Consider the following 20,054-nt stretch of genomic DNA (forward strand, 5'->3'; position numbering starts at 1 on the left):
GAAAGTGCTTTTTAAAACTATTTTTACAATTTATATTTTTAATTTTTTAATATATTTTCTATTTTTTTAAGTTGTGAATTGTATTATGTTAAAATTGTGATTTGTATATTATTTCATTCTTCAATTTGAATTTTTGTATGTGAGTGTATTTTATTACATTGATTTCAAAAATCTTATGGGTATAGATGATATTCTCAAAGTTGAGTATTATGAGTAAAAACAAAGAAAATTTACATCCCAATAACAATAGATTTTAATAGAATTTTAAAATCAATGAAAACTAAATTTTTCCAATAACAAAGGATTTTGAGTGGAATTTTAAAATCATCACTCCAATAACAATGAATTCTATTTAGATTTTAAAAATTCACAAACCAATAAGAATGGAATCTCAAAATTTAATAACTCCTCTAGAATTCTTTGCCCAATAACCCCCCCCCCCTTAAAAAGAAAGATAAAAAGATAATAAATAGTAAATGTAAATTTGACATTTTTATTAGAGAAATTCTCTAAGATAGTTTTTTTAAGCTTTTATCACAAAATAGCATTCAACGAATAAAATGACAAAAATAAGTTTTATTAAAAAGTAAAATTATATTTTTACCTTAAAGTTAACTAATCTTGAGGTTTAAAGTTAATGCATGGGGTTTTGGGAATATGATTTCAAATTTAAAAAATAAAAATAAATATTAAAAATTTCAAAATAAAAAAAAAAACTATTTTGGTCATTTTCTTTTTTTGAGAGCTATTTTGGTAACAGAAACTTAAAAATAGCTATTTGAGAGAATTGTCATTTTTATTATATAAAAAGTGTTGTTTTGAAATTTTAATGTAATTTATACATACAACTTATATTAATTTATACTTTATTAATCTTACAAATAATTTTATATTTTTATCTCAAATACTATTGATTAAATCGATGTAATAATAAGAATATAAATACATTTTTAGTTATTTTTTTAATCTGTATAAAAAATACAAAATGATATTTTTATAGAACAAAAAGAGTATTAATCTTGAGTTATACAAAAAATAATAAAGAAGATTGGTGGGTTAAAAAGGGGGGCGGGGAAGAAAGAACAGCGACCTCTTCTTCTCTCTTCTCTTTCTTCCTTTCTCTTTGGGAGAGATTTTAATAAGTTTTCTATAAATTATGAAATGGTTTCCAGAATTTGCTGATTAAACTCTCACCACCAGAGAAGAAAAAAAACTCAAGAAAAAGAAAGCTGGAGAGAGAGCAGATAGAAAACGATAGCTAAAGCTCAATCTTCTATTTCTTTTATTCTCTGCAACTCCAAGGTATTTGCATCTCTCTCTCTCTCTCTCTCTCTCTCTCTACCATATGTATATGTATATGATGACCGAAGCTGAAAGTGAAAACCTCAAAAGAGATACAAGAAAGAGATGGAGAAGTAAGAAAAACTGTATAATACCTAGTTGACTCCTATCTCTTTCTCTCTTTCTTTTACATCTTTATTTTTTTTTGGTCTTATAAGATTCTCTGGGTATGTGTCTGAATCCTTACAGGATCCAACAGCTTTGGAAAGAGATATAACTATGAATAACAAGAATCAAGATATGATATGAGTATAGCTACTACAACTCTTCATCATCATAACTCTTCTTGACAACAATTCAGATTCTCTATGTCCCAAGATTATCACCATCACCAAGGAATCTTTTCCTTCTCCAATGGATTCCACCGACCATCATCTTCCCATCAGGAGGAAGTTGAGGAATCCGCTGTCTCCGGCGCTCCAATCCCGGTTTACGAAACCGCCGGAATGTTATCTGAAATGTTTAGTTACCCCGGCGGTGGCTCAGGCGAGATTCTTGATCACTCGACTAAACAATTGCTAGAGCAACAAAACCGCCACAACAACAACTCAACTCTACATATGTTACTACCAAATCATCATCAAGGTTATCGGTATGCCAACGTGCAACAACAACATCACTTCACGTGGCCATCTTCCTCCGACCATCAGAGTCAAGGAGACATGATCGGGACCGTACACGTGGAAGGTGGAAAAGGTTTATCCTTATCTCTCTCGTCGTCATTAGAAGCAGTTGCTGCAGCTAAAGCAGAAGAATATAGAAGCATTTATTGTGCAGCCGTTGATGGAACTTCTTCTTCTTCTAACGCTTCGGCTCATCAACAATTCAATCAGTTCAAAACTCTTCTTCTCGATAATTCTACTTCTCATCATGAAGCTGTTGGACATTTCGGGTCTTCATCATCTTCTCCCATGGTGGCATCTTCCTCTATTGGAGGGATCTATACGTTGAGGAACTCAAAGTACACGAAGCCGGCGCAAGAGTTGTTGGAAGAGTTTTGTAGTGTCGGAAGAGGACACTTCAAGAAGAACAAACTTAGTAGGAACAACAACTCAAACCCTAATACTAGCGGTGGAGGAGGGTCGTCTTCGTCCCCCGGAGTAGCCAATGATAATCCTCCTTTGTCTCCGGCTGATCGGATTGAACATCAAAGAAGAAAGGTCAAGCTACTCTCTATGCTTGAAGAGGTAACGTTCTCACATTAATCTTCTCTGACCAATGAACTAATTTCCCATTAAACGGTTGATTAAATTATATGAACCGTTCTATAATATGACTGAATTGATAAATCAACCAAATTTATATCAGAATTATGATTTTTCTTCCTGTTTTTTTTCCCTCATCTTATCAACCAATTTTTCATAATCTCTAGATATGTATTTTAGAAAAATTAAATATTTGGAGAAATATCGACTGGTACAAGAACACGACACATGCTCTAGTTGGTAGAGCTTGATTACGCAATCCTACCATCACTTATATAATTTTTTTTCTAACTAATATCATTATACTTGTGTTATAGTCTAATGTGACATATATTAATGCATTTTTTAGTGTTAAGAGTTTGGTGGCATCGCTTAATAAAATTAACATAAGAAATTAAAGTTAGGATTAATTAAGTGATTTAGTCTTCCACCAGATTCATTAAAATTAGAGCTTCCTTCTCCATATAAGTTACCTTCACTACGTAACCAAAACTAGTCCTTGAAGTTACTTCATTATTTATCTTTATAAATATTTTGTAGTTGACATTATCTTATTTCAAGAATTAAATACGATAGTTGCATATAGTAGGAAAACGAAAGACATATTTTGAATTTTCTTTGCTCGGTGTGATTGGTGTTATTGGATGTGATTGGTGACCAAGGGAATGAGAAGAAACATTCAATTACTTATGGTTTCCATAAAAATACATAATTTCCTTTATATTCTTTTTTATTTATTTTTTTGTAAAGAATAATAAATCAAAATGATTCTTCATTATTTTTTGAAGAAAAACAATCATTCTCATTCATTCCTTTAATTTTATTTATTTTCATTCATTTTTTATTTGTTCATAGTGTTTTTCAGATGGTCACTTCTTAACGTTATTATCTCTGGCAGTTTGTATTTTATCTAGTCAAATTAGCTAATAATAACAAACATAAATAATCAATTTATATCGTTTTATTTTAATTGAATTTTTAGGTAGACCGACGGTACAACCACTACTGCGAACAAATGCAAATGGTAGTGAACTCATTCGACCAAGTAATGGGTTATGGCGCAGCAATTCCATACACCACATTAGCCCAAAAGGCAATGTCTAGACACTTCCGGTGTTTGAAAGACGCGGTTGTGGTTCAGTTAAAACGCAGCTGCGAGCTTCTAGGTGAGAACGAGACTGCGGGGGCTGCGTCCTCGGGGTTAACCAAAGGCGAAACGCCACGATTGCGTTTGCTAGAGCAGAGTTTGCGTCAACAACGAGCGTTTCATCATATGGGTATGATGGAGCAAGAGGCATGGAGACCGCAACGTGGGTTACCTGAACGCTCTGTTAATATCCTTAGAGCTTGGCTTTTCGAGCATTTTCTTAATCCGTAAGTCCATCTTATCATCTCTTATCTAAATATACCTACTCTCGTTCTTCGATATATACTAATATTATTAATCTTCCTTCATGTTGACCATACATAATAAAAACAAGACTACCAATATTTTACTAACTGACAAATTGTTTTTCTTCGAACTTATTTTGGTTTTGCAGGAAGAATAATTAAAATATATTTTTTTGGAAAGCAGATGTTTTTTTCTCATAAATAAAATAAAAATGAAATGCCTTTCGAATATTTGTAGTTTTCTGAAAATTATGTTTAGTACACCAATTTAATTCAATTACAGTATTTTATTCATTATTCCTTTGCACCACTAGTAAAAACCATCAGTGATAGTGAAAACTAACAAGGGTAACAATGCATTGACCTTGAGATTTTCAAGAAAATGGGGTATGTTTTTGTCATAGTGTGTATATGTAACATGTTTTGCATGGCAAAGGGATTAAATAACGAATAGTATAATAAAAGAAGTTTACAGAATGAGATCACAAACTTTTATGCTTTGGGATCATAATAAGGGTTTCTTTATAGTTTCCTCTTTACTTGGCCTTTAATTCTTTTTCCCATATACTACTATTATTCAAATAAGTAACAATGCTATTAGGATAATTACAAAATAGGTCTCAGATTTGTCAGTGGTGCAGTGTCATTGGTATATTGTCTCTTAAGAAAGACAAAAACTAAAAGCTGATAAAAGCAATTTCCTTTCTTATTATTCATCAGAACTTTCTTTATTTAATGTCTGCCGAATTTTACTATTCTGTTGTTAGTGAAGTAAAGAAGAGACGAGTTGTACAGTTCTTTTCTTGTGCCTGTGAAAAATGTGCTTTATCATGGAAAAAATTAAGTGAAGAAACAAAACTAAAATCAAATGCTTCTTCTATTCTGCAATCAGCTTTTTCTTTTGTGTCTTGGATTCTCACGCCCTTGTAAGGAGAAAGTTTGTACCTTTTCTTGCATCTATACTTGATTGTATTTTTTCCTCTCTTTCTCTTTATATACAAATTTAATAAAAAAAATATAATAATAGTCATTGGGTTTAGGGTTCTAAAGATTGTGAAGTCATTTTCTGGTCTCTTTCTCAGGTACCCAAGCGATGCTGATAAGCACCTCTTGGCTCGTCAGACTGGTTTATCCAGAAATCAGGTCAGCCTTTATAATAGTATAATATTACTGCTCATACAACAACTCTTTTATTCACTCATGTCTGTACTTAATTTAAAAATTTACTATATATATCAATCATTTCGTTATGCAAAACCTGATATGAGTGGCTTCGCGTCTATTCTCTTGCATGGATTATGAATATGAAATCATTTTTCTTGGGGCTTGTTTCTTCGTTAAATACATTATATATAGCCATATAAGTTATAACACACTACTATATATATAAAATATAGGACATAGTTAGAGCATGATTAATGGAATGTTCTTAGGGTTGAGTTTTTAGCGGAATATAAGAATCCGTTTCTTAACTTTTAACTAAAAAAAGTTAAGAACGACTCTTAAATAATAGACTTAAGAACCGGTTATTAGCTATTTTAGTTAAAAGTTAAGAGAAAATTTCTTATATTCCGTTAAAAACTCTACTCTAAGAACTCTCCATTAATTGAGAGAGGTAGTGAGAGACAGACAGACAGAGACATAAAATACTCAAACTAGGACCATATTTCTCATGTGCATGAAAGTTTGAAGCTTTAATTTCAATTGTAAAGACCAGATCAAATTATTGTTCACGTAAATTATCTTGACCACAACTCCTTCATACTCTATTTCACAAAAAAACATATCATATTTAAAAGTCCGTACAAATGAAAGAATATTTTAATTCTATAAATTAACTATGTTTATTTTCAATTTCAATGTACTATAGTTAAATAACGATAAACTAAAATTTGTTTTTGGTTAAAATAAAACCAAAACTTTGATTTGAATAACCACATTAGACTTGGAAAATATATTCCTTTTTAAACTGAAAATAATCATAATTTTTTTAACGGAGTATGAAGTTTAATTTGTCCTCATATCCGTATAATTTGTTCGCATTTTCTTGGTTTTCAGGTGTCGAATTGGTTTATAAATGCTAGGGTTCGTCTATGGAAACCAATGGTTGAAGAAATGTATCAACAAGAAGCAAAAGAAAGAGAAGAAAAAGGAGTAGAAGATTATCAACAAACAAACAACAGCAGCAACAACAGTGACACGAAGCCCAATGAAAGCAACTTCACTCTCGTTCAGACAATAACTGCACAAACTCCAACAACGACGATGATGACGCCGACACCTCACGAAAACGACTCTTCATTCCTCCCTTCCTCCGTCGTAACCGCCGTTCCTCACAGCGTTTCAGACTCTTTCACCGCTGCCACGTGTCAGCAAGACTTCAGTGATCACTTCCAGGTTAACGATGGTGTCATAAGATTCGGAACCAAACAGGCTGGTGACGTGTCACTTACGCTTGGTCTACGCCACACTGGCAATATGCCTGATAATAAGAACCCTTCTTTCTCCGTTAGAGATTTTGGAGATTTTTAGACTGCCTTCGTCGCTTCTCTATTGATTAATCAACTTATAATAGTGTATTTTTTGCTTGTTGATTTATTGGAATATGTTTTACTCGTCGCTTCACAAACTCTTAAAGTTTCTTTTATGTATTCCCTCTCGTAAGAAGAAGAGAAGTACACATAAATTGATATACTTAGCTATAAAAGTTCTATAATTTTTTAGAAATGTAACTATGTAATATATATTTTAGTTTCTTATTCCAAATTATGTCCTTACTAATTTTGTATCTACACTAAACTTATTTACATGTTTTAGAATAATGCTTTATACATCATATTATCCCTTCTGCTAAAGAAAAGGAAAACATATTAATATCCGTGCCAATTTTTTTGAAATTCTGTTTAAGTTGGGATTTTTACTTTTGGACAGCAGATTTATATTTTTTACAGCAGTTTTATGTTGTGATTATCTACATATTTTTAAATAAAATCTTGTTAACATTGATATGATCCTAACTAAATGTCTGCAACTTTGTTTAGATGATAAAGTAATATATATTTTTAGATTATGGTTTTGTTCAGATTATACCCCTACCAATTTTTTGTTTGTTTTAGATTAATTAGGCTTATGCTGACTTAAGGATTCTTCCACTTGGTAGAACCTTTTTTAAACATCTATTCTATTTGATTTTACTGTTAAACTACAAAGTAGTAGGAAAACGCCATGACAGTTAAGCGACATTATAATTTCCTTGTATAAGGAGATTAAATCCCTACTTACTACAACTATGTGTTCTTAATTTATTAATGGCAACGAAGTACGTTTGGGACACTAGATCGTCTTATTAACAATTGTATTATTTTCAGTTTATATTTAAACGGTTTAATACGTCAAATCAAATTCATGTATGTTATGTGCTTCTTTCCCTCTCAACAACATAATTTCCCTAAAATCCCAAAGGTTTGGTTACATGTCATATATATATAGGCATATCTCAATCGAGACGCTGACATTTTAATTCCACAAAAAAGCGCTAAGAGCTCATTGGCATGGTGCTACTCATTACTTTGTTTATAATAGGGACTCATTACTTGATTTGTTCAGTTTCCTTAAAAGTCACTTAAGTAATTTTGTCTAGTAACATCTACATTTCACCTAAATACACTTATACACATATATATTTGCGTGAATTTATATTCCATGCGTATATATATGTACATCATGCCATATTATGGATAACACGTTATTTATAGTCCGACTGTTTACAACCTAATCAGTTCCGTTCACGACATATACGATCAATGATGTGTACTTAAGATGTTGAGTTCGATATACGCGCGCTTACATTAACCGGTTGATAACAAATAACATGAGTACACTTAATTTTGAAATATTTTTTATTTAGTTATTAAAGATTGCATAATACTATACTACTTAGTTAAGCAAAAAAAAAGATTGCATAATATTAATGCATCGATGTTTGCATGCATAATCTTTGTAAGAGTTTTAGGTCGTAGTCTGTAACTATCCAAAATTTTAAACAGTCAACCTTTTTCCTAACAGTAATTGTTCATTTATGTGCTAAACCTACGAATAATGATTTTCTACGAAGAAGTACAATTATACATTTTACCACAAATGGTTTTGTATATTTTATGAAAAAATAAAAGTGCCGCCTGGCCTGACTGACATAATAAACTGATTAAATGCACATGATATTTTTTACCTAAGGACATTTATTGCAATCATAGTGGTCCATTTTTTAATCCTTTCTTGTCTGACCACTGTCCTTTAGCTAATAGCTAACATACTATTCTAAAAAAATATAGTTGGAAAATTTCATATACTGATTTAATTCATTGTCATTTTGGGCTGCTATACAAAAGTTTGAAATGTCAATTTGTTTTGTCTTTTACTTATAGGAAAATAAATAAATATACATGACAAGAAAATCCATATGCGTGAGTCTTAGATTCTTGATTTTAATACTGGAGGGCCTGCCATTTTAATAATCCATATGCAAACGTATGCATATGCTGTCAAATTTATGTCTAGCAGTGCGTGTGGATGGTTTTACCACGCATGATAGGTTTTCATGCATCATAAAATTTAACAAGGTATTGTCTGATGTATATATATTTTTGAAACACAACGTTTGATGTATATTACTTTATATGTATACTAGTTAGCTCACTTTTGATAAAAAAGAAGAAGTTAAGCTCCCTTTTTAAAAATGTATACTAGTTAAGCTCTCGAGTTATTATGTTTCATAATATTGCACCGGAAAATAATATTTTGAAGTTAATTAGTTGGTATGTGTTTTACACAAACGTTTTTATCGTCCTAGAATTGAATGGAGTAGAAGACGAAGATACATATCAGGGTGTCAAAATGAGATAGCTCGCTCAACTCAACTCAGCTCATAGCAACCTCGACTCTTTCATGAGCTAGCTCAGCTCAGCTCATTTATTATATGAGTTTCGATATGTAAACTCGAACTCAAATCATCTAGATCATGAGTTAAATGAGCTAACTCTTGATCTACATAAAAATAATAATTATAAATTAAATTAAAAATAACTTCTATAATACTGTTTAAAATTGAAATATTAAAAAAATACTAAACATAAATATTAAATACTAAATAAAAACCAACACATGACAAAAATAAAATAAAAAACACCTAATATAAATTAAATTAAAGCAAAATCAATGATCCAAAACTATTAATCATAACTTACCGAGAGTTCTGAATTACGATAAGCAAAAGCGTGAGAGAAGTATGTCAAATTTGGGATCCATGAAGTTTGTGAGAGAGATGATAGGGTTAATGTGGGTTTATATAGAAGATTTTGATAATTCCTAAACAATATAGTTTCTTTTTTCTTTCGTCGAAAAATTTATAGATAACTTTTAAAAGTTTAATTTCCATATTACTTATATGTATCTTTTACGTTTTAATTTAGAAGATAAATATGATTAATATATAATTTTTTTTTTACATAAAAATAGAAGTTATCCAAACATAATATATATATATATATAATATAATATATAATTGTAAGTATAAAAAAGAACGAGCTCATGAGCCAGCTCATGTTCATTAAAGATCGTTCATATAACTCGTGATCTAATTTAAGATCGATCACTACAGTCATTTATTAAATGAGCTTAAAATATAGAGATCATGTTCATGCAAAAACGAGCCGAGTTGAGACAGCTCATGAGTTATACCTCATTTTTGACACCCTAGATACATGTTACCAACTTGTGTGGGCTCAATTGTTTTTAAAGTGGGGCCTATTTAAAATGGTATTGGGTTTGGGCCCATGTCATCATGGAATTTAGTGATCGCCGAATCTGATGGCTACCCATCACACAATCATACTTTATGATCAAATAGGTCCCCTCATTAAAATTTTGTTTAAATATTCGATCACACACACGTAATTGCATATGCATATGAGTAAGTCTTGAACCTAGTCTATTTTAAGAATTCTCTTCTGTATAATGACTAATGACTAATGACTAACGACTAACGACTAACGACTAACGACTAACGAGCACTTGTTAATGGCGAAGGGCTGCTATTTTTTAGTTACAAAACTATTTTGGATATAACTATATTTTAGAGTTTCTTTTCCCAAGAAATATATGGAATGAATTAGTGGAGTTTATTTCAGTCGAGTATTTCAATTGATATATAATTATTGCCTGTAAATTATCAAAAGAATTAATTAATCTTACTAACTATTCTTAATTTAATAGCCAGCTAATATATAGCGCAACGTGAACTATTATGTTCATGCCGTTGTTTGGCCATGAATGAATCTGCTTAAAGCTTGAAACTATAAATGTCTTCTTAATAATATGCATTACCCAAAAATCAACACTGACAAATCCTCAATCTCTTTCTCCGTAAAAGCTCCACCTAAAACAAGAGACAAAGTGAAAACTCAGCTTGGCATTGATAAAGAAGGTGATGTGGGTAAGTACTTGGGTTTACCTGAACATTTTGGAAGAAAAAAGAAGGACATTTTCGTCTCAGTAGTAGACAGGATGAAACAAAAATCCCTCAGCTGAAACAATCACTTCCTCTCTATGGCCGGGAAAGCTACTATGTTGCAGTCAGTCCTCTCTCCAATACCGAATTTCGCCATGACTTGCTTCCAGCTACTTGTGGGCCTGTGCAAACAAATACAGTCAGTTCTGACTAGAATTTGGTGGGATGCAAACGATGGACAAAAGAAGATTTGCTGGACAGCGTGGGAGAAACTTACGAGACCAAAGAATCTGGGGGGGGGGGGGGGGGGGGGGGCTGGGATTTCGCAATATCCAGATCTTCAACCAAGCCCTCCTTGCAAAGATAGCATGGCGCCTGCTCACAAAACCTGATTGCCTCCTAGCCAAGATATTGTTGGGAAAATACTGCCACAAGAGCTCCTTTATAAAGCTCACCCCAATTACCTCGTCTTCACATGGTTGGAAAGGCATCGTGTGGGGAAGAGATCTCCTCCTCACGCACTTGGGCAAAGCAATTGGAGATGGTGACTTTACTAAAGTCTGGACGGATTCCTGGATCCACCCTGAGGCTGATCTAAAACCGATAGGCCCATCACTCCCTCAAGACCAAGACCTTATGGTATCGGACCTCCTATCTCGAGAAACCAAGGAGTGGAACGTCTCACTTGTCAACAAACTACTCCCAGAACTCGCATATAACATTTTCTCCATCAGACCGAGTGTTAGCGGCTCCAAAGACACTTATCAATGGACCCAACAGAAGTCAGGCATATACTCAAAGCCTCTATTCCATCGACTCCACAACTCTTGAATGACAGCGCTTGGGACTGGCAAAAGCTGATTTGGCTCCGCCATTACTCCAAAATATCAAAATGTTTCTTTGGAAATGTGCTCAAAATGCTCTATCAACGGGAGAGAACCTTCAGAAACAGGGATGTCTCAGCAACACTAACTGCAAGCTATGCGGAGAACTGGAGACCATCCAACACATCTTCTTTGAATGCTCATTTGCCTTAGAGGTATGGAACCTATGCCCGTGGTCTTCTCCTACTGACTGGAGCAACGTGGATTCTTTCAGAGTGGCTCTACAAGCTTCGAGGTACAAGATCAACCTCCCTCCCACCGGTCATTACCAATCCCTTTCCATGGATCTGCTGGGGGATCTGGATCTGCCGCAACCAATTCCTATTCCAGAACAAAAACCAAACCCCAGGTGAAACGATATCCAGAGCAATATCATCTCAGAGGGAATGGGAACTCGCCCAATCAAAATCTCCCAACATAAATCACAACATAACAGCTCTCCAAGTACAGATGACACCACCGGCAGGAACAGACTTCATCAACACCGACGCAGCTTGGAATCCTATCACACGAGAAGGGGGTATGGCTTGGATTTTTACTGATCTATCATCCCAAGAGCTAGCAAGGGGAACCCAATTCCAAAAGCATGTCGCCTCCCCTTGCATGGCGGAGGCCTTAACAATCTGAAATGCTCTTCTCCACGCATCCTCCCTCAACTTCACCAGTATCTGGCTTCGATTAGACTGCAAAGGGCTTGTATAAGCCATCTCCGCTTCTCGACGACCGATGGAACTTCACGGAGTGATATCGGATGTTGAAGCGACTATCGTTTCGTTTTCTTTTTGTCGCATTACTTTCATCCCCGGGCCTCTAATGGGCTCGCGGATCTGCTCTCTAAATCATGTATGTTTTCTAAACTTTCTATTTCGGCCCAGTCTTGAACTGTTTTAGGCATGTTTTAATAGAAATTATCCGGTTGATCAAAAAAAAAATGCATTACCCGAGTTTGAGGAATATAATTGTGATGCAATAACGATGCTAATTTAATGTATGAGAAACGTGCTGGTCGACACCAATAAGTTACAAAAAGAATACGTTATATTATATGTGTGCATTAATATAAATAATAACTTTTTTTTTAACAAAAATATAAATAATAAGTTAATAACTAAACAATAAATGTATTGGGGTTCCTGAACAGAATGATTGTAGAACAGTGAAGGTACAGTATTGTTGGAATAATTAAATTTTAGAGGACAGGTCGTATCTTCTTGTTGTCTTATCTCCATATGATGTGAAGTCTGGCCTCATAGATAATTTACATAAGTAGACAAAAAAAGATAATTTACATAATTTCACATAAGTAGCATTGGTCGAATGGATAATATTTGTTGCTATTAAATTGACATGTGACTCTCAACCTTGCCTGTCACACAGTCATCCAAAAAAATCCTGACAAAAATATTCACCTAAGAAAAAACTAAAAAAGATTTTTTGGGATTTTACTGATTAATATACATGTTAGTAACATATCTTTTACCCATATTCTTTTACCATCAAACTGTTTTTTTTGTTGTATTTTTCATGTAAATGGTAACATGTGAAATATTATCATGAAACAGTGGTTTGATTATATTGTTTTTCTTTAGTTAAGCAAACATCTTTCATGTTTTCGGTTTTTACCATGGTCGGATCTGGAATTTTGAGGATTATAAACATTTCTTAAGAATTTTAATATTTTTTTTGTTTTCATAATTTAGAGACCTATTTCATAGTTTTATTTAGAGACATATATAATTTCTAACAAGTTTAAGAACCAAAGCTAATGTTTCATTAGGTTGTGCTAGAATCGGCCATGTCTCTTATTGCTTGAGGCCTCCCTAGTGTCACTTGCTATGTTTATAATTCATCCTTTTATTTAGATCTAGAACGATAACTTATTTGGTTCTTCTCGTTATTTACCCAACACTGGCATATTCCCTCCTCTAGCGTATATAGAATCAACATAAAGAATTAAGCAGAATCAGGTGTAATAAGCATTTAACTCAAGAAGATTGGAGCCGGAGGCGGGCCCACTAAGACAACTAGGGTGTAACATAACACCCCTAAAAATATGATAAATTTGAAAATTGTTATAAATCATATTGTGGATTTACATAACCGGTAGAGAGAGAGAGAGCTAGAGAGAGAGAGACGGCCACCTTTAGTTTTTTTTTCCTTCTTATATTATGATTTGTACTATTTCCATATTTGTATTTCCTTTTCTAGTCTTTCTATTATTCTATGACGGTGTAACTCCCTATATATAAAGGGCTTCTTATGTTTATGAATAATACAGAAATATACAGATTCTATTCTCTAGTTTCACAACACGTTATCAGCACGATTACGCTCTAAACCCTAAGCTAAAGTCCGAACCCTAAAACCCTAATCTCATCCCGACGATAAACCCTAAACCCGACGACGAACCCTAATCTGATCGAGAACCTAAAACCCCATACTCAAGGCGTTCCCGATCTCAGCACGCGACCTAAGTCCGTTCCTCAGCTCGCGACTTCAGCCTGTTCGCGAGACACGATCTCAGCCTGCTCGACGCGATCCGATACCGTTCGATAGCCAGCATGTTCACGACCCGATGGCTGCTTGCTCCCGTTCGCGACTCGTCTCAGCTTCAATCCGTTCGCGACAGACATCAACCCGTTCGCGACCCGACAGCAACGATCAGCTCGCGTTCTTCTCTATTCGGTGGTCCATTCAACCTGACTTGAGGTTTAGGTAAAACTAAAACCTAAGAACCAAACCCTAATGCAATAGATCCAATCCCTAATAACCTAAATTGAATCTTATTGCTTGATTAAAATCGAAACCCTAATTCCCTAAAGCCTAGCCGCATGCATACCATGCAAACCCTAATCGAAATTTGATTTGATTGTTTATGTGATTGAATGTTTTGAATCTGATTATCATCACATAGAACCGATTGATAGGATTGATTAATCTCATACTTGAATTTGGTTGATTGAATTGATGAACTAATTGAATGTTATCTTGTGATAGAAATTGCCTAAGTTGATTAGTTCTCATCTTGTTTAAAACTTGAAACCGACCGGCTTGTTCATATTGAAACCCTAATTGCATTAATCTCATTGAATATGATCGTTAGGTTGATAGTAACTAAACCCCTTGATGCATTGCTTGATTGTTTTATTGAGGTTTCATGATCACTTAGAATCGTTCTTGCTAAAGATGAATAATCAATTGCATTAAGATCATATAGAAACCGATTGCTAAGATTGTTCATACTCTTGGCCGTGCGGCTTGTCTTGCATTATGCATGTTTGGATTGTTTGGCAATGCGGCTTGTTAACATATCATGCATGCATAATCGTATGAACTAAATTCATCATATCCGTTTGGCCGTGTGACCAATATGCATTATATATCTGATTGTCTTGTATGCATTATAAGAACATTATAAATCCTAAGAATGAAATATATGATTTCAGATGTCGAAAATCAACAAATTGGATTTTTCTGCCCTAAATCTCTTTGGAGATAATTACTTGCAATGGGCACTTGATGCTAAGATCATCCTAATATCCAAGGGACTAAGTGAATATATCACTGAGGGCAATATGCAAGTGAGAAAGATAGATATGGAGCTATATTAATTATACGCCATCATCTTATTGAGAGTCTCAAAGATCAGTATTTGACTATTGAGAATCCTCTAGATATTTGGACAGAGTTGAAAACGAGATATGATCACCAGAGAACGGTGTTATTACCAAAGGCTATGGCCTTTGTATGATTGGAGGAATCTTAGAATCCAGGACTTCAAGTCCGTGGACGAGTATAACTCGGCCCTGTTTAAGATAGTTTCTAAATTGAAACTGTGTGGTGAGGATATAACGGATAAGGATATGCTTGAGAAAACCTTTTCCACCTTCCACACAAGCAATGTGTTATTACAACAACAGTACCGAGAGAAGGGCTTCACAACTTATGCTTATCAGATCTCTTGTCTCTTGCTCGCTGAGCAGAACAATGAACTGTTGATGAGAAACAGTAAATTGAGACCTCGTGGAACAAACCCATTACCTGAGGCACATGCGGCCGTAGATGATTAGAAATAATTGAACCATGTCCAGAGTGATAGGCAACACGGCCGTGGTCGTGGAAAATGGCATGGACGTGGTGGTCGAGGCCAAAACTCGTTTGGTCGAGGCTGAGGCAACTCATATGGTCGTGGCCAAGGAAACTCTTATGGAGGCAGTGGTCATAGCCGAGGCCGTGGTACATCATTTAAACCACAAAACTCAACCAAATCCGTGTGCCATAGATGTGGTATGGATAATCATTGGGCTAAGACATGTAGGACTCCCAAATATCTCGTTGACCTCTACCAAGAGAATTTGAAAGGGAAGAATCCTAAAGCTCATATGACTTATCAAGATGGTGAAGATGATTTCAATCATGAACAAGACGATCTCATGGAGTATGAAACGTCTGATTGTTTAAAAGAATGAAGTTGAATTCGACATCTATGTTTTTGTGTTCTTTGATTTGTGTTTTTTATGTTTTGATTGTTTTAAACTTATTTTATTAATGAATGAAAGTTTTTGATATAAAAGTCTCTAAAGTCTCATAGAGGACTACGGCCAGGCTAATATCATGTTGTCTAAGGGTACGCATCTAGAGATATCTGATGCATTGTATTCACCCAGCTCTAAGAGAAGCCTATTGAGCTTTAAAGACATTCGAATGAATGACTTTCATATTGAAACTAAGGGCGAAGGAAACAAAGAGTTTCTTCAGATCATAGAGATCGGCCAAGGCTATAAAAAAGTCTTAGAGTCTACACATGCGCTCTCTACTGGCCTTTTACTATACTAAGGTCAGAATGATAGAGACCACTGCTGGTGAGTTCACGTCCCAAGTGTTTAATGATTATTGTATGTCCATGGGCGTAAGTGTGGAATACTCCGTGGCACATGTACATACACAGAACGGCTTGGCCGAATCATTCATAAAACGAATTCAGCAAATAACTAGACCATTGAATATGAGGTCTAAGCTTCCGACCACAGTTTGGGGACATGCGGTCTTGCACGCGGCCGAACTGATTCGTATAAGACCGTCTAGTGAACATAGATATTCCCCATTACAATTGCTTACGGGTCATGAGCCAGACATATCTCATCTTAAGACATTTGGTTGTACCGTCTATGTGCCAATTGCACCACCACAGAGAACAAAGATGGGACCTCAAAGGAGGATGGGGATATATGTTGGATATGATTCTCCCACGATTATTAAGTATCTTGAGCCAACTACAGGTGATTTGTTTAAGGCCAGATATGCGGATTGTCATTTCGATGAATCCGAACATCCAACATTAGGGGGAGATAATAGTAAGCTGGTAAAAGAAATTACATGGAATCAAACATCCTTATCTTGGCAAGATCCTCGGACTCAAGAGTGTGATTTAGAAGTCCAAAAGATTATACATTTACAAAAGCTAACTAATCAATTGCCAGATTCCTTTGTTGATTCGAAAAGAGTGACTAAGTCATATATACCAGCTGCTAATGCACCAATAAGAATTGATGTTCAAGAAGGACACAATCAAGTTTCTATAGAGTCTAGACAACATTTGAAACGTGGTATACCAATAGGTTCCAAAGATAAGAACCTTCGGAAAACTAAGAAAGGTGCAGAGATTGAAACCGAGGTTTTTAAAACCCTAGACACGACCGCAACCGTTCCTAAATCTCGAGACTTAGCCGCGGTGATCCCAAAACCCTAATAGCGATCGCAGCCGATCATGAATGCTTAGATGCGGCTGGCCTGATGTATCAAATATTGTTTCTTGGGACGCCAAGATTCAAGGTACTGGAGGTCCTGATAATAATGAGATCTCAATAAACTATGTCTTATCTGGGATACAATGGAACAGAAAGAATGTCGACATTGATGATATATTTGCATGCAATGTAGCACTTGAAATCATGAATGATAATGAGGATCATGAACCCACGTCTATTTATGAGTGTACTCAACGATCAGATTGGATCAAATGGAAAGAAGCTATAAACGTGGAGTTAAACTCTTTAAAGAAGAGAGATGTCTATGGACCAATAGTCCGGACACCTTATGATGTTAAACCAATCGGCCATAAGTGGGTCTTTGTGAGAAAGAGAAACGAACATGGTAATGTCGTTAGATATAAAGCACAGCTTGTTGCATATGGATTCTCACAAAGACCAGGAATAGATTATGAGGAGACATACTCCCCTGTGGTGGATGCTACTACTTTTAGATTCCTGATAAGTGTGGCTATAAGAGAAAAATTAGACTTGCGGTTAATGGATGTTGTAACTGCATACTTATATGGGCCACTGGATAATGAGATTTATATGAAAGTACCAGAGGGTATAGAGTTGAAAAACAAATCAAGTACTCGAGAACAACACTGTATAACGTTGAATAAATCACTTTATGGTTTGAAACAATCAGGCCGAATGTGGTACAATAGGCTAAGTGAGTACTTAGTGAAAGAGCGATGTAAGAATGATCCGATCAGCCCTTGTATCTTTATAATAAAATTCGGCCAGGGCTTTGTAATCATAGCAGTGTATGTTGATGATTTGAATATCCTAGGAACCTCTGGAGAGATTTTCCAAACAGTTGAATATCTTAAAAAAGAATTCGAGATGAAAGATCTAGGAAAAACAAAATTCTGTTTGGGATTACTACTTGAGTACATAAGAGATGGAATCCTTGTGCATCAAATGACATATTCAGAAAAAATACTCAAGAGATTTAACATGGCCGAGTCTCACCCCTTATCTAGCCCCATGGTCGTGAGGTCTCTCGGCCTGGACACTGATCCATTCCGTCCTTAGATGGACGATGAAGATGTCCTTGGTCCCGAAGTGCCATATCTCAGTGCCATAGGAGCTTTGATGTATCTGGCTAGTCACACACGACTATATATATGTTTTGCCATGAATGTATTGTCTCGATTTAGCTCTTGTCCAACCCAAAGGCACTGGGACGGGATTAAACATATTTTTCGTTACCTGCAAGGAACGAAAGACTTGGGTTTATTTTATACTAACCAAAAACAAAGAAGGTTTAAGTTGGTTTTGCTGATGCAGGTTATCTCTCGGATCCTCACAATGCTCGATCACAGACCGGCTACGTCTTTACTCATGGTGGTACGGCCATCTCATGGCGTTCCATTAAGCAGACAATCACAGCCACTTCATCAAACCATTCGGAAATCTTGGCTATTCACGAGGTCAGCCGCGAGTCTGTGTGGTTACGATCCATGACCAACCATATCCGAGTTGATTGTGGGATGACCTAAGGCAAGGACACACCAACCATAATGTATGAGGACAATGCAGCTTGCATTGCTCAGCTTAAGGATGGCTACATCAAAGGAGACCAGACGAAGCACATACTGCCTAAGTTCTTCTTCACGCACGAGCTTCAGAAAGCCGGCGAGGTCCAAGTCGTCCAAGTGCGTTCCACTGACAACTCAGCCGACCTGTTCACCAAATCACTTCCTACCTGCACGTTCAGGAAGCTCACGCATCAGATTGGGATGCGTAGAGACCTTCAGTGATGTTCAGAACAGGTGGAGTAATACGTGTTGTACTCTTTTTCCTTCACCATGGTTTTGTCCCACTGGGTTTTCCTGGTAAGGTTTTAATGAGGCAACATCTAAAGCGTATTACAAACTCTGTATGGTTATGACATCCAAGGGGGAGTGTTATAAATTATATTGTGGATGTCCATAACCGGCCCGGTCCATAACCGGCCCGGTCCATAACCGACCCGGTCCATAACCGACCCATACCGTTAGAGAGAGAGAGAGACGGCTAGAGAGAGAGTCGGCCACCTTTGGTTTTCCTTTTCCTTCTTCGATTATGATTTGTACTCTTTTCATATTTGTATTTCCTTTTCTAGTCTTTCCATTATTGTATGACGGTGTAACTCCCTATATATAAAGGGCTCATTATGTTTATGAATAATACATAAACATACAGATTCTATTCTCTAGTTTCACAACAAAAATGTTGATAGAAACAATGAAGATTCTTCGGCATTTTTGGTTTAAATTGTACTTTGACCCAGATTAAAATGAAATCCGGGCCCACCACTGATTGGAGCTAATGTGAAGTAACATGCAGTCGTATAAGTGAGAGTTTCGTTTACTTGCGTAAGAAAATTTTCCATAGGTAAATTTGCGAGATAGTCAAAATCGAGAGTATAATTAGACAGATGACTATGATTTTGACGTTATTGAGTGAATAACATTTTACCTTCTCTCAAGCCGGTTATTCCCCCACTGGAAATAAGTTACCGGTTAAAACAAAAGGAGAAATGACATCGAAAACTTAAGAGATGGATCACATTCACTATGTACTGTTAACTAACGAATCAAGCAAATATATCCACGTCACATGCTTTACCACCACGTACATGTTAACTGTGCTATATAAATGTTCTATTCCATTTATAAAAGTACTATGTTTGATAGAAACAAACAAAACACCTTCATATGAAATAAAACTAGAAATTTTAAACTCAACTCCGCACCTAAATACTAAACCCTAAATTCAAATCTCTAAATCAAAACCCAAATATTAAATCTGATTTCTAATTATAATATTTTTTAAAAATAAAATAAAATAAAAATATATAAAATTTGAATTATCATTCTATACTATCTAAAATAGAATGGAGAATATTTGTTGCGGGTTTCGGTTTTGG

At 35.2% G+C, this 20,054-nt stretch overlaps 1 protein-coding gene across 3 annotated transcripts; it reads left to right on the forward strand.

The window, feature by feature from the left end:
• Positions 1 to 1,043: 1,043 nt before the first annotated feature.
• LOC106415452 (BEL1-like homeodomain protein 4) lies at positions 1,044 to 6,665 on the forward strand. 3 transcript variants are annotated; one of them, XM_013856168.3, is made up of 5 exons: positions 1,044 to 1,302; positions 1,531 to 2,528; positions 3,529 to 3,920; positions 5,021 to 5,081; positions 5,997 to 6,665. In XM_013856168.3, exons 2-5 carry the CDS (start codon positions 1,650 to 1,652, stop codon positions 6,468 to 6,470), a joined length of 1,806 nt encoding a protein of 601 aa, XP_013711622.2. In that variant the 5' UTR covers positions 1,044 to 1,302; positions 1,531 to 1,649; the 3' UTR covers positions 6,471 to 6,665. The 3 variants fall into 3 exon arrangements, with proteins under 3 accessions (XP_013711622.2, XP_013711623.2, XP_048620985.1); XM_013856169.3 differs by having other exon boundaries at positions 1,081 to 1,415; XM_048765028.1 differs by lacking the exon at positions 1,044 to 1,302 and adding an exon at positions 1,314 to 1,427.
• Positions 6,666 to 20,054: the final 13,389 nt, after the last annotated feature.

This window comes from Brassica napus, chromosome C8 (assembly GCF_020379485.1).
Source record: "Brassica napus cultivar Da-Ae chromosome C8, Da-Ae, whole genome shotgun sequence".
NCBI classification, from domain to species: Eukaryota; Viridiplantae; Streptophyta; class Magnoliopsida; order Brassicales; family Brassicaceae; genus Brassica; species Brassica napus.